General features: G+C 41.9%; 1 protein-coding gene and 1 long non-coding RNA gene across 2 annotated transcripts in view; one reads left to right on the top strand and one right to left on the bottom strand.

Annotated features, from left to right (window-relative positions):
• Positions 1–210: 210 nt before the first annotated feature.
• Positions 211–2,159, bottom strand: LOC146891976 (uncharacterized). The gene is made up of 2 exons (XR_015005079.2): positions 2,115–2,159; positions 211–1,670 (listed from the first exon to the last, which is right to left on the bottom strand). It is a non-coding gene; the product is annotated as an uncharacterized LOC146891976 (long non-coding RNA).
• The window catches only part of Mtr (5-methyltetrahydrofolate-homocysteine methyltransferase), an 86,135-nt gene continuing 73,136 nt past the window's right edge, over positions 889–13,887 (top strand). Inside the window, exons 1-5 of the mRNA XM_048460723.3 lie at positions 889–1,272; positions 6,443–6,657; positions 9,255–9,344; positions 10,657–10,726; positions 12,883–12,975. Of these exons, the coding sequence (XP_048316680.3) occupies positions 6,448–6,657; positions 9,255–9,344; positions 10,657–10,726; positions 12,883–12,975 (463 nt within the window). The 5' untranslated portion in view covers positions 889–1,272; positions 6,443–6,447. The remainder of the gene's footprint in view (positions 1,273–6,442; positions 6,658–9,254; positions 9,345–10,656; positions 10,727–12,882; positions 12,976–13,887) is intronic.

Here is a 13,887-nt window from a genome sequence, read left to right as displayed (position 1 = left end):
AGGTGACCAGCCTTGGAAGGGAGTAGCTAGGAAAGAATGAAAGAGACATAGAAGACCTGGGATAACAGAAGATTTTGCTGAGAGTATAAAGACTAATTCTCCAATTACCACTTATCATTCAAAGCATATAGATAAGTTTATAGTGAATAAAACAAAGTCATAAATCAAGATGATTTATGGATGAAAAATAAGAACATGGCCACTCCAAAGTATGGTTGAGGAAGTTTTATTGTAGATATGAGGGAGAATTCAGCCAGAGGCATCTGGAAGAGTCTATATTGAACCGGATGCACTTACAGGATCTTATTTTAATCCTTGTTGTAATCCTGTAAACTAATAGTCACTTCCGTTCTAGTATTTCTTTTCTGTGTATGAGGGAGACAAAATATTTAGTGTCAGCAAAACTAAGCTACAATTAATTTTTTGTTTGTTTGTTTGTTTTTCGAGACAGTGCTCCTCTGTTTAGCTTTGGAGCGTGTCCTGGAACTTGCTCTGTAGACCAGACTGGCCTTGAACTCACAGAGATCCACCTACCTCTGCCTCCAGTGAGCTGGGATTAAAGATGTGGGCCACCACCGTCCGGCCTACAGTTAATTTTCTGACTTCAGGTTCTGGTCCTTGATACTGTACCACTGGCACAGGCCAACACCACAGTATGGATCCCTGCACTAGAACTTGGAGGCCCCTTTGCGAGACACTTTCCGAACCCAGAAAAAATAAATTCAGAGCTCCCTAGGAATCCAGTACTCAGGACTACATTTCCCATAGGACCATGGAGCAAAGCCTCCGACGATTGGTTGCGACCAACAGCCTATACACAACGGCGAGGAGCGGGTAAAGACCAACCACATGCCGCGGAGGGGGCGGGCCCTCCCGCGGGAGCTTAGCTTGAGCCTAGACCTAACGGGGCTGTAACCGAGGTCGGTAGCTGCGTGTGGCCATTTCCACGTCGTCCTTCCCTGAACTGTTTCCTTGCGGTCGCGCGCGGGTGACCGCGAGCTCTGCGCTTGAGAGTTCCGTAAGAAGCGCGTGCCCGCGGCGCGCACCCGGAGGCCCCGCGTGTCGGCTCTGGAGTTTCAGGCTCCTGGTTCTCGTGGGTCAGTTCGTCAGGCCAGTCAGCGCTGGCTGGAGCCGCCCGCGGTGGAATTCTCTGGAGATCACGCCTTCCCTGCTTGAGGTGGACGCTGGGCGGCGGCGTGTCGCCTGCGTTGTCGCAACCCGGTAACGCCTCCACCCAGGTCGAGCGGATCCGTCGGAGCCTCAGCTCCTCAGGTGCTTCTCCCTCCGGAGACGCAGCCGGGGGTGGGGGAAGGGGTGAGCGGGGCCGCGGTCCTTTTTGGGTCCTTCTCCGTCTACGTGCGCTCTGTTCCGGAACGGCGAGCGTTGCCTTTAGCGGGTTCCAGTGGGCCCCGGGGGGGACGTCTGTATGATGCGACGCCCGTATTCAGTAAATATTTACCCAACGCTGTCTGCCCTAGTTAAGATGCTAGGAGGCTGCTAAGGCAGCCTAGGTAGTTGAACCACGTGGTTTTAAAGTTTCTTTTTCTACTCTTTCCTTCGGCAAACTCCAGCGTTAGCTTGACCGTGGGCTGACCGGACTCCTAGTACCTAGGGGTAGGACTAGGCGGTGGGATAGTAATCGCAAATGATTCTGATGTTGATGGCACCGGCTTCCACAATGAGAAAAGGCACAAAGGGAATATAACTTTAATTCTGCATTCTTAAAAATTTAGGCAGAAATTCCTATAGCACATGGGAGGTGTGTGCGAATTAGCAGTAAGGACTTCCGAGGTTGTGTTTACTCAGCAGGCAGGAAGCCCTGGTTTAATTAATTACATCTCTGCATAAAATTAGTGGAAGTAGGATTTGAAGTTAAAAGCTATTCTCTGTTGCATAGTGAGTTCAAGGCCAGCCTGCGTTACTGTAACATGAGGGGCCGGCTTGTTGGGGTATCTGTCCCACCCGGTACCCCACAACCGGCAAGTTCCAAAGAAATCCACACAGAGTCTACATTAGGTTATAAACTGATTGGCCCTTAGCTCTGGCTACTTATTAGCTCTTATAACATATATTACCCCATTATCCTTATCTACATTAGGCATATGGCTTGGTACCTTTTTCAGCTGTCAGCTCATATGTTGCTTCTTCGGTGATCTGGGTAGGAGTGGTGGAGGGAGCTTCCTCCTCCCTAGCCTTCTCCTATTCTCATTGCCCCGCCTCTGCTTCCTGTCTGGTTGACCTGCCTCTACTTCCTGCCTGGCCAATCAGCGTTTTATTAAAATACATGATTGACAGAATACAGACAATTCTCCCGCACCAGGTTACAGGTTGTTTATTTTATCTATCTATCTATCTATTTTTGACTTTTTTGAGACAGGGTTTCTCAGTGTAACTTTGGAGTCTGTTCTGGAACTAGCTCTTCTAGACCAGGCTGGCCTCGAACTCACAGAGATCTTCCTGCCTCTGCCTCCCGAGTGCTGGGATTAAAGGCTTGCGCCACCACCACCCAAGACCTAAGATTCTTGATCTTTAAAGGTTGAGCCTGAAAGCTGAATGTGTCCTGAGCTGTGTCTGCTTAGTGGTGGAATGCTTGCCTTGTAAGTGTCAAACCCAAGAGTGAATCCTTCCAACAGGTGGGCGGGGTGGGGGAGGAGGGAGTAACCTTAATCCCTGATTGTGTCTCTTGGGGGAAGGAGACTTGTGGGCCAGCAGGAATTTTGTATGAGAAAGTTTCAACTACAGCTTCTCACTAGAAGCTTCTTGGTTTCATCCTTGCATGTTTTTAGGAATTTAGCTAATGAATGATTAATGGAAGAATGAATAAACGAGCCAGTGACTTGATAGCAGCCCTGTCGTTTCCTGGGTCTTAAATACTGGTGGGAGAAAGAAATGTATTTCAAGAATGAGATAATATGTATATAGATGCTTGCAAAGTCTAGCAGATCAGTTAAACTAGAGATTAGCGGCTCCAAATAAAGTAGTATCCTGCAAGGGGCTTGTGGGGCAGATCACTAAAAGAGCTAAAGTGGGAAACTGGTGGGAAAGCACTGAGGTCGTTTGCTTATGGTGTAGAAAAGTAAAGTATTCTTCTGATTACCCTGAGCGGTATCCCCAGGCCTTAAGAATAGTTCTCAGGTGCCGCTTGGCTGGTGCACCTTTCAGCTCTGATAGGTGCCCTAACCAGTCCTACATTTATCCTTTTGAATGTTTGCTGTGAATTTAAATGGCACTGGTTTAAAAAAAAAAAGTCGCCAGGAAAAGAAAAAAAAAAAACAAAACCAAAAAGAAATCAACCAATCAAACAAAAACAAAACAAAAAACCCTAAATCCCAAAATGATGTGGGAGCCACTCAAACTGGGGAAAATACTGTGTGATCTTGTTGGGCTTATTCACCAGGACAGTTCTTGGTATTTTTTTTTTTCTATACAACAGTTACTAGATACTAAACAGAAAACAATTTCTGATTATCTGCGAAGAGATACTATGAAGTCATGTTTTCTTTTACTTACCCTAAAAGATGTGTTCTACTTAGAATCAGAGTAGTTGTCACTTTTGGTCAAGATCAAATATAGAATTAGCCTAGTCAGTTGTAAAACATACAGAATATTCTAGATCTACAGAAGAGTAAAGTTTTGGTGAGTACCCACTATGTTAAGGGAAAGGATAATCATCAAGAGAATTTAATTTTTAGATTTTGCTTAAGTCTTAATGTTTGTATGTATGGGGGATGTCATTCATGTGTGCTGGTTTACACGTGTTGGGCGTGGTCTCAGGAGGTCTGTTTTTTCCTCCCACTGTGGGAAATCTGGAGATTGAACTCAGGTCAACAAGTTTACACAGTAAGTGCTTTTGTGAAGCCTTTTCACTGACCCGAGGGGATTTACTCTTAAGACAAGATTCTAATGGCAATTAGAAATGCTCAACTATAATAGTAATTAGACCTCGTAAAAGATAACCGCCTACTAGAAAAATCATTGTGTGCTTAGGCTAAGGCTTCTGGAGGAAGACCTCTTAGGTTCTCTAAGTGATGAACTGTACATTGTTCTTTAAGGATAATAAGCATATAGATGATGCAGACTTGGATTTTGCTGTTGTTTGTTTTGAGAAAGGGTCTAATACAGCCAAGGCTGTCCTCTGAACTCACTATATAGCCAAGAATAGGCTTGAAGTCTTTATCTTTTTGCTTCTGAACGTCATAGAAGTTTTCCATATAAGTTATAGAACAAATTTACCAAGTAAACATAACAAAAGCACACAACCCTCCCTCATATTATGGTTAGTTTTTAAAAAAACATGTACATGTGGTCTCATGCTTAGCTGTATACATGTGATTCAACAAACAAGATCCCAGAATGTGTCACACCCAGTGCTCATATGGTCTCATTGTAGGGTGAATTACAACTTTATCCATCATCCATCGGGGACATAGATAAGGTTTTTGGTCCTCTTTTTTCTCATTTGGAATATGTTTTAGTTGTTTCCACAGACTTTTGTTTTCGTTCTATGAGATTGATGTTCATTTCCAAACCAGAAAATAAACCTTTAGATACGTCTTTCTTAGATACTACTTTTTAATAGCTTTGGCCTTGTTAATAGAAAGCCTTTAGAGTTCGTGATAATAGTAGTATGATAGTAGGAATAATTAACAAATGTTTATTTTACATCAAGCTTAGATGTCTCATTTAATGACATGTTACTTCAGAAGTTCACTTGTTAACACACAATCTTTTATAAACAGTTTTGTTGATGAAGGCAGGGATGATATTTTTCCAATTTACTGAACCGGGGAAGACTTATCCAAAATCCTATAGTTGCTTAGGGGAGCTGAGACTAAAACCCAGATGACTTGGCTTTTGTCACCTTGCTATTTTTAGTTTAATCATACCAGAGTCAGTACTTACTAGTTGATGGGACATCGACATTGGGAGATTGCCAAAGTGGTACTACATCTGAATTTGCTATGATTATAACCTGGAATGACTGGGCTATTTCCTATCATTTATTAGATAGGCTTAATTCAGCCTTACTTTTCCTTTGTATTTTCATGTAGTGATTTCTTTTGGTTGGCTCACAGGATTGTAACTTTGTTCTTAGAAAGTGTTTTATCACTTTCAGTGAATATAGCCAAATATGGTGGCACATGTGTAAATCCCAGCATTTGGGAGAGAGAGGCAGCAGGTCAGGAATTTGAGGTACCTACATAGTGAGTTTGGGCTGCTTGAGACCTTTTTTTTTTGTTTCTAGAAACAAAACAAGTTTATTATCTACACGTAGCTAGGTTGTTTTTCAGGTTATGGAAGTGCCCTTCCTGAAGAGGACTAAGATTGGATCTCACTAGTAGAGTGTGCTTGGTGTAGTGGGATTTATTGTAGAGGCCACACTGGTAGAGCTCGTGATCCTAATAGACAGGTGGTTGTTTTCAGTGAGAAGAAGAGCCAGATATCATTGAGATTTGGAGTTTACATTTCTGGAAAGGACATTGTCATTCACAGAAATAAGGAAGTGAGACAATCCAGCAAGATTGGTTTTGAAAATCAGAATGAGAAGCTGTTGGGTATTCTGTGAGAAGATGTCAGGTGGGTAGTTTGAAACTTGGGCCTTAGAGTCGTGTTTTCAGTAACTAGTAGGTTATTGTTGACTGTAGAAAGTAATTTTTGAAGAGTGACCGAAGAGGAAGCTGTATCAGGAAGGTGAAGAATCTGCATGTTGGAGGTGAGCAGGAGTAGATTGGGGGCCATGGGAAGTATTGGGGTATCACTGAGCATGCACTCTGTTGGTACTCTGTTATTACTGTTGCATGCATACAGAAGGAAGGGTTATGATGAGTCCATTGTGGTGGGGAGGCGTGACAGCAAGTGACAGGCATTGCTGCAGGAGCCACAAGCAGGACGCAGAGAAAGGGGTGTGACTCTGTACTCTCAAAGCCCATCCCCAGTGACATACTAACTGCAGCAAGGCAGCCTCTCCTAAACCTCCCCTAACGGCACCACCAACTGGGACCAGGTGTTCAGATGCCTGATGTTTTTAGTACATTTTACATTCGCATCATCATAGGTACATGGACAAGGAAAGAACCCCCAGCCTCAGGAGGAACTTGAGGTGCTTCCAACAGAAGACATTTGCACAGGATTAGGTTAATCACTTGTCGAGTGAAAAGGATGAGAAGGACTTGGTGCTGCAGTAGAGCAGAGGCAGAGTCAGCAGATGCTGGAGGTGCTGAAAGGATGAGGCTTGGTTGTTCATAAGCTCTGCTTACTCTGAATTTCCCTTCCATGTTTCCTTTATCTCTCCTAATCCTTTGCTCCCTGCTCCTTACCTTTTTTTCTCTTTGTGGTGCTGGGGCAAACACAGTGGTCTTACACATGAGTCTACCACTTAACCTTCATCCCCCACATAGCTTCCTTCTTCATTTTTTGAAGTCAGTTTTTATTTTCTTTAAAGGAGAGATGAAGAAAACCCTGAAGGATGAGATTGAAGCCATTCTTAAGAAGAGGATTATGGTGCTAGATGGTGGGATGGGGACCATGATCCAGCAGTACAAACTGAATGAAGAAAGTTTCCAAGGTCAAGAATTTAAAGATCACACCAGGCCACTGAAAGGCAACAATGACATCTTAAGTATAACTCAACCTGATATTATTTACCAAATTCATAAGGTGAGTTATTTCTAGCTCTTCAGCATTGGTTCAGGTTATTTCATGTCTCAAGCTCAGACTGTCATGACTTGTTCTCTAGAGAATATGGAAAAAGGATGTGATTTATTGAAAAAGCAGGTATTTCACACCAAGTAAAAGCTACACACTGTGTTAGTTGCTCAGTTAGGATAAGCAGATGACAGAGGGAGATTGGTTTTTTTGTTTTGGCCTTTGTAGCATTTAAACTTTAATTGAGAAACCATAAGTCCTGGAACAAATTAGGAGTCTCATGTTTGCCTATTAATACCCTGTGAAGATACACTGAAAGATGGTGTCTAAGTTTGTGTTGCTATAGAAATTCTCAGATTAGATGACTCAAGCAACAACATTCCTGTCTGTCTATCTGTCTGTCTATCTGTCTACCTATCTATCTTGATTTATATGTGTGAGTGCTTTGACTGCATTTATGTATGTGCATCATGTGTGTGGCTGGTGCCCAGGGAAACCAAAAGTAGGTATCAGACTCTCTAGAACTGCCTCTAGGAGTTTTAGATGATTATGAACTGCCATTTGGGTATTGGTAATCGAACCTGGGTCTCCTGGAAGGGCACCTGGTGCTCTCTAACTGATGAGCCATTTCTCCAGGTGCCAGCATTTATTTCTTAACAGTTTGTAACAGTAAGAAGTACATCATTGTGATACCATAACTCTGGTGTCTGCTGAGGGCCCCTCTGCTTACCACGTACCATTCTTCCTATCATAGTCTCACATAGTGAAGTGTAGCAAGAGAAAACAGAAATGTTCATCTGGTCAGTACACAAAGGTCTGAGGGTCATGTCTCTCCCTCCCTGCCAAGATTCATATTTTAAATTTCAGTATGGCATTAAGAGGTATCCTTAAGGTTGTTTAGTTAAAAATATAGGTAGATACATTATTTTATATGTATAATATAATATATATTTATATTATAATATAGTTATATATACATATATATATAAAATATATATAATTGCACATTCGGTGTTTTGCCTGCATGTATGTCTATACTGTATGCATGCCTGGGGCCTGTGCAGGCTGTAAGAGAGAGGGTGTCTGATCTCCTAAAATTGTAGTTACATATGGTTATGAGCTACCCATATGAGCGCTGGAAATGAAACTGGGTCCTTTGGAGGAACAGACAGCTCTTAGCCTTAGAATCACTTTCAGTCCCCTTTCTTGCTGTTTAAAATAAGAATAAATTCCTATTTGACTACTACTATAAATTGCTACCTTCCCCCAATAGCTACTATCAGTTGATACTTATCTTCTTGTTTTTGTTACACACTTATGTCTGCATATTATGTGAGTAGACTTAGTGGTTTTGTATTTATATGTTAATTATCTCTGCTAGAATAGCTGACAGAAGTAACGGATTTATTTTGGCTCAAAGAGAGGGTACAGTGCATTGTACAGTACAGAAAGGTATGGTAGTGTTTATGGTGGAGGGAGCAGTTGCTTGTTACATGGCATTGGTCATGTTACCGTGTGCTGATCAGGGAGCAGAGAGACTGGGTAGTACCCTTCTTCCTCCAGGTTGGCCCACTTCCTAAGGGTTCTGCAACCTTCTGAAACAGTGCTACCAGTTGGGACCAAGTCCTTAAACATGAGTCTAAGTACATTTTGCTTTCAGACCATAGCAATATGCTTTACACATTGTGCTTTCCTATTCAGTGGTGCTTTGGTGTCCTCCCCATGTCATAGACATACAAGTGACTTTTTACGTGCCATATGACATGTAATAAAGTTGCTTTAGTTATCTCTCTCTTGCTGACCGCTATGATAAATGTGCTCCTTGGCTTTCATTTTCAGTTCTGCAAACATTATTCATCAGCTTAGGAAAGACTGAGTTAACTGTTAGAAAATAAAGGAGTCCAGACTGGGTCAGACTTGAGATGGAGATGTTGTCCAGACAGAGAAACTAGGAAGGCAGGTTAAACAGGCAGAGTGGTACGGTACCAAGTTCTCAGTGTTCCAGGTAGGTTGCAGATACAGGAGTAGGAGGTGCAGACCAAAAAAAACCATACTCACAATTTGATTTCTTAGTGGCGGTGCAGTTCTCAGTGCATATCAGTTATGTTAAAGAACCGAGATGTGGAGAACAGAGCTGGTGGCTCCTGAGTGCCCAGGGTGTGCCAGCCACTTGAAATCCTGGCTGATATTACCGTATAGACTTAACTGTTGGCAGAAAATGGTTTTAATACTTTAGATGAGGAGTTCAATACTCAGAAAATTTAAGGAACTTGACAGGCAGGATTCTAGTTATTGCCTAGCCACTGCCCCTTGAAGTTTGTATATTTTTTTCCCTTAAAAATAGCAGCAATAACAAAACTCCAGAAACCAAAACAAAAAATCAGAATTTAAGGAATGTAACTAAACTTACATAACTTAATGTATTATTTTTGTTTGAATTTATGTTCTGTTCTTACATATGCCTTTCTGTGAAATCCTTCTACCTGCTTGCATCTCTAGTCTTGAGGGTATTGTCTTTTATATTTGGTGACAAAATGAAAAGATGTGTTTATTATTGGGGCCATGGACTCTTAAGTTCACAGTAGCTGACTTACTATATCTTGTTACAGGAATACTTGCTGGCTGGAGCAGATATCATTGAAACAAACACTTTCAGCAGCACTTGTATTGCCCAAGCTGACTATGGCCTTGAACACTTGGTAAGACTTTTCTGTCTAATACGCTTATTAATATTTGCAATGGAGATTGCTAGTGACAGAACTGCTTGAAGTGGCTGTCATTCTAATCCTAATTCTCAGGGATCATGGCTGGAACCTCTTCTGCTTATTAGGGTAGCAGCCCATTCATTGCAGCTGGCCTTTTGGGGCAAGTAGTAGTCAAATAGCAGTATATCCTTTGGTAAAGGCAGGATCACTTACTGTGAACCTGCACATGTAAGCAAATGGCTGTCGCTGTTCCAGTGCAGAAATGGACAACTAGATGGGCTATGAGCCACAGTGCACCAAATCCTGTTTTCAGGATATTCTGGTTTGTTAGTTGCACAATTTGAGGTGCCAAGGTGGTTAAAGGACTTGATGCAGATCACAAATCTAGGAACATTAGTTGATGTGTGAACAGCTTCTGAAGGGTCCCATCACTTGTAGACTGCTTTGCATATGTGAGTCGTTTTCAGATGAAAAAATTATTTTGTTTGCATATATATCTGTGCACTCATGAGTGTGCTTGGTGCCAGAAGAGGTTATTGGGTCTCCTGGAATTGGATTAGCAGGTGATTATAAACTACCATGTGCATGCTGGGAATTGAACTCAGGTCCTCTGGAAGAGCACCCAGTGTTCTTAATTCTTGGTCTATCTCTCTAGACTGCTTTATCATATTTTTTTTTTCTCCCAGAGAAAGGGTGTCTCTGTGTAGTTCTGGAGCTCACGTACACCAGGCTGTCCTTGAACTCAGAGATCTGCCTGCCTCTGCCTCCCCACCCCCGAGTGTTGGGATTAAAGGCATGTGCCACCACTACTGACAGGATTTTTAAGGTGTTAATAATGTATAGAAAGTTTAGAACTGCTTTTTTCCATCATCATCTAGTAATAAAATCAGGGCCAAGGAAATCTGCCATGAGAACTGCAGTGGCTGACACACTCTTAATCTTAGGTTTCCTCTCTCGAATGTTGCTTTTCCCATTTGAATACTTTTTTCTTATTTTCTTTCAAGACGGTATCTCATTATATAGCCTTGGCACACTTTTAAATTCACCCTCTTAGCTTCCCCAGTGCTAAGATTATAGGCCACCACACCTGAGTTAGAATATTTTATCGATTTGTGGACTATTTGCTGCATCAACTTATTTGACCTGGTGTATGTGCAGATATCAGCCTTACAGTGTATGGTTTCACTCAGACCTCATTAGTTAATGCTAATACCTTGATGAGTTCAGCTAAGAATTAGCTAGTTATAGATACTTTGCTGAATGGAAGAAAAGCAGGACAGACTAACTTCAGTGGTTGATATGTTAGGCCTACCGGATGAACAAGTGCTCTGCAGATGTGGCCAGAAGAGCTGCTGAGGAGATAACTCTGCAGACAGGTAAGGGACATTCTCTTTCTTTGTTGCACACACACAAGTTCTTTGATGTTCTCAACTCTGATGTGCAGTTTTCTTTCACATCATGTTTGGCTTGGGAGCAGATAATCTACTTGTTTGCAGGATACTTCCCATAGTACCATAGAAAAGCATTCAATGTCTCTGAGGTGACATTGTCCCTGTGGACTTCCAGTTCAGGGTTTTCTGTTTTACCCTGATGATGCTCATAGCCTGACTTGGTAGCTAGGCACATCACTGGGTTATTAAATAGCAACTGGCTGGTTTGACTTTGATTATTATTTGAGTATTTGATCTTATCCTTCAAAAGCTTCTTCTCCATGTCTGACTTACTTAAGCAGTGATTACCTTTTGAGCATTTTCTCATGAAGACACTACTGATGACCCGATTGCTCTTCCTGGCTGACAGAAGGATGTAGCATTTGATTCCATCTTGCTGGGACTAAAGTGGTTCTTGAAATAACCAGCCTCCTGGCTAGCTGCCATCAGAACGCTGCTAGTGGGAGGCTTTGAGACAGGGAAAGCAATAGAAGAAATAAAGTGAGCCCTGAAAGATTTGGAAGTGTACAGTCATTGCCAGCAGGAATGATGGGAAGAAATTGTTAGGAAGTAACTGACAGCATACTAATGAAAAAGACCAAAGCAGTTTACAAGGAAATGTGTTTCTGAGAGATAATGTTAAGTTCATGGACTTGCAGAGCCTATTACCCCAACAGAGAGGTGGTACCTATCAACACTATTATGCAGCACTGGGGAAGATAAAGAATCTTTTTATAGGCTGAAAATAATTCCTTTTTTTCTCTGTTTGTTTTGAGGCAAGCTTAGAGCCCAAGGCTGATCTCAACCAGTATTGGCAGAGGAGGACCTTGAACTCTTGATCCTCCTGCCTCTACCTCCCACATGCTAAAATTACAGAAGTATGCTGTCATGCCTAGCCATCATTAGCTAGTGGGCAGTCTTCTCCTGTGTATTGTAAAGTACAGTCCAGATTATGCTACTAAAATCACCAAGTAATGAGTTCTAGGACTCCTGGCTTTTTTTCTGATATGTATATGAGCACAACTTCCCAGGCTGCTATAGAAACAAGTTTACTTCTGGCCTAAAGGCAAGATTTTTAAAAATGATTTATTTATCTTTATTTTATGTGCATTGATGCCTGCATATATTTCTGTGCGAGTGTGCCAAGCTACCTGGAACTAGAATTATAGACAGTTGAGAGCTCCATGTGCTGGGAATTGAAAACAGATCCTCTGGAAGAATAGCCAATCCTTTTAACCATTGAATCCTCTTTCTAGCCCCGAGGCAAGATTGTGTGTGTGTGTGTGTGTGTGTGTGTGTGTGTGTGTGTGTGTGTTTAAAGAACTCACTAGAGCAATATTCATTCTGCTTCATACTGGAATTTCAGGCTTTTTAATTGTTAACTCTGATTTGTATTTACTTAGTGAAAGGCCTGCAGTGTAGTACCATAAAACATTTCACATTATATTCTAATGTGAGGCACCTTGTTAAATTCAAGACTTTGGGTTCTTATTAAGAATAGGGAGAAAGTATGCCAACACACAGCTGTAATAGAAAGGGTGCATGCAGAAATACTTGGATTTGAAGTTTGAGAGTTCTTTTGAATTGTTAATGGCAATAATATGTACATATCCCTTTTATTGTGTGATTTTTCCTAGTCATGAACAAATATGTTAAGAGAATCTGTCATCTCAGTGACATAAAAATTAAATAGCCTTTTATTAGTTCAGTAGTTTTGTTTCAAAAGAATTTTGAAAAATTAGGTTTTTAGGACTTTTTAGATTTCTGAGCTATAGAGGATTATAGCCTTATAGTTAAGGAAAAGTCTCCCTCACCCCCTTCTTTTTTCTTTACTGAGGGAGTTGAACCAGGATGAGTGCCTCGGGTGTGGTAAGCAAGCACTTTACCACTAAGTCCCAGTTCCGGCCCTTTTTATTTTATTTTGGGATGGATTCCTAGTCGATAACCCAGGTCAATTTCCAACTCACAGACTTGCTTCTGACTCCTTAGAACTGAGATTATAGGTTTGTGTTACTGCACTTGATCCTTGAGTTTGAGGATTTATACCAAAAAGTTTGAGCAGATTGTGATTTCACACCTTTTGCTTTTTTCTTTTCCCAAAGGAATCAAGAGGTTTGTGGCTGGAGCTCTGGGCCCTACTAATAAGACACTTTCTGTCTCCCCATCTGTGGAAAGGCCAGATTATAGGAATGTCAGTGAGTATTCATTACATACTGTAGATCATGGACCTTTGGGAAGTGCTTTAGCAATCTACAAGTCTACAAAGTGAGACCTCAGAATTGTGACAGTGTCTGTGTCAGGGCTTACAACAGTGCCTGAAATACTCTAAAGTTAGCTGCTGTTCTTGTTCGAGTTTGCTTTCAGTTGTTCATGGTGATGTGTCAGTTCTTTCTGTAAAACTAGCTGAAATAATACTTAAAAGGAAGACATTAAGCAAATTTCGATATCAGCTCCTGGTCTATTACAAAGTAACTGCTGTGTTGTTTCTCCCTCTATTTATCCTTCAGTTTTTAATTTTTTTTTAAATTTTAAGATTTATGTATTATGTATACAGTGTTCTACCTGCTTGTGTCCTTGCAGGCCAGAAGGGAGCACCAGATCTCATTACGGGTGCTTGGGAGCCACCGTGTGGGTGCTGGGAACTGAACTCAGGTCCTCTGAAAGAGCAGCAGTGCTCTTCACCACTGAGCCATCTCTCCAGCACTAATTTGTAACACCTTCTCCTGTGCTACCCTCTCGGTACAGTTCGTGTGCCACTGTACCATGTGCCCCACTGTGCGCCACTGTACTGGGCAAGGGCCTGGAGATTGAAAGAACACACAAGAGACCTGGGCCATTCGAAGGGAAATCAGCTAAATGCCACAGCCTAATGCCTCAACCTTGGGGAAATCCTAGCAGCTGCACAAGAAATTCCCCCCAGGCAGGTGGGAAATTGCCACACCCAAGATGGAGTAAACAATGCCCTACAGCTAATCACCAGGTGGGGCAGAGGAAGCACAGGAACAAACAGAATGTTTTAGCTGGCTGACTAGAAACTATCCTCAAGATGAACCCCAGGAGCAGGGGTAGAGCCATGGGCCCTACACTAATTTATGTTTTTAATCTTT

Source organism: Myodes glareolus, chromosome 14 (genome assembly GCF_982192425.1).
Source record: "Myodes glareolus chromosome 14, mMyoGla1.1, whole genome shotgun sequence".
In the NCBI taxonomy this organism is placed as follows: domain Eukaryota; kingdom Metazoa; phylum Chordata; class Mammalia; order Rodentia; family Cricetidae; genus Myodes; species Myodes glareolus.
Note: the sequence above shows the minus strand (reverse complement) of the source record. Positions and strands in the feature narration are given on the sequence as shown.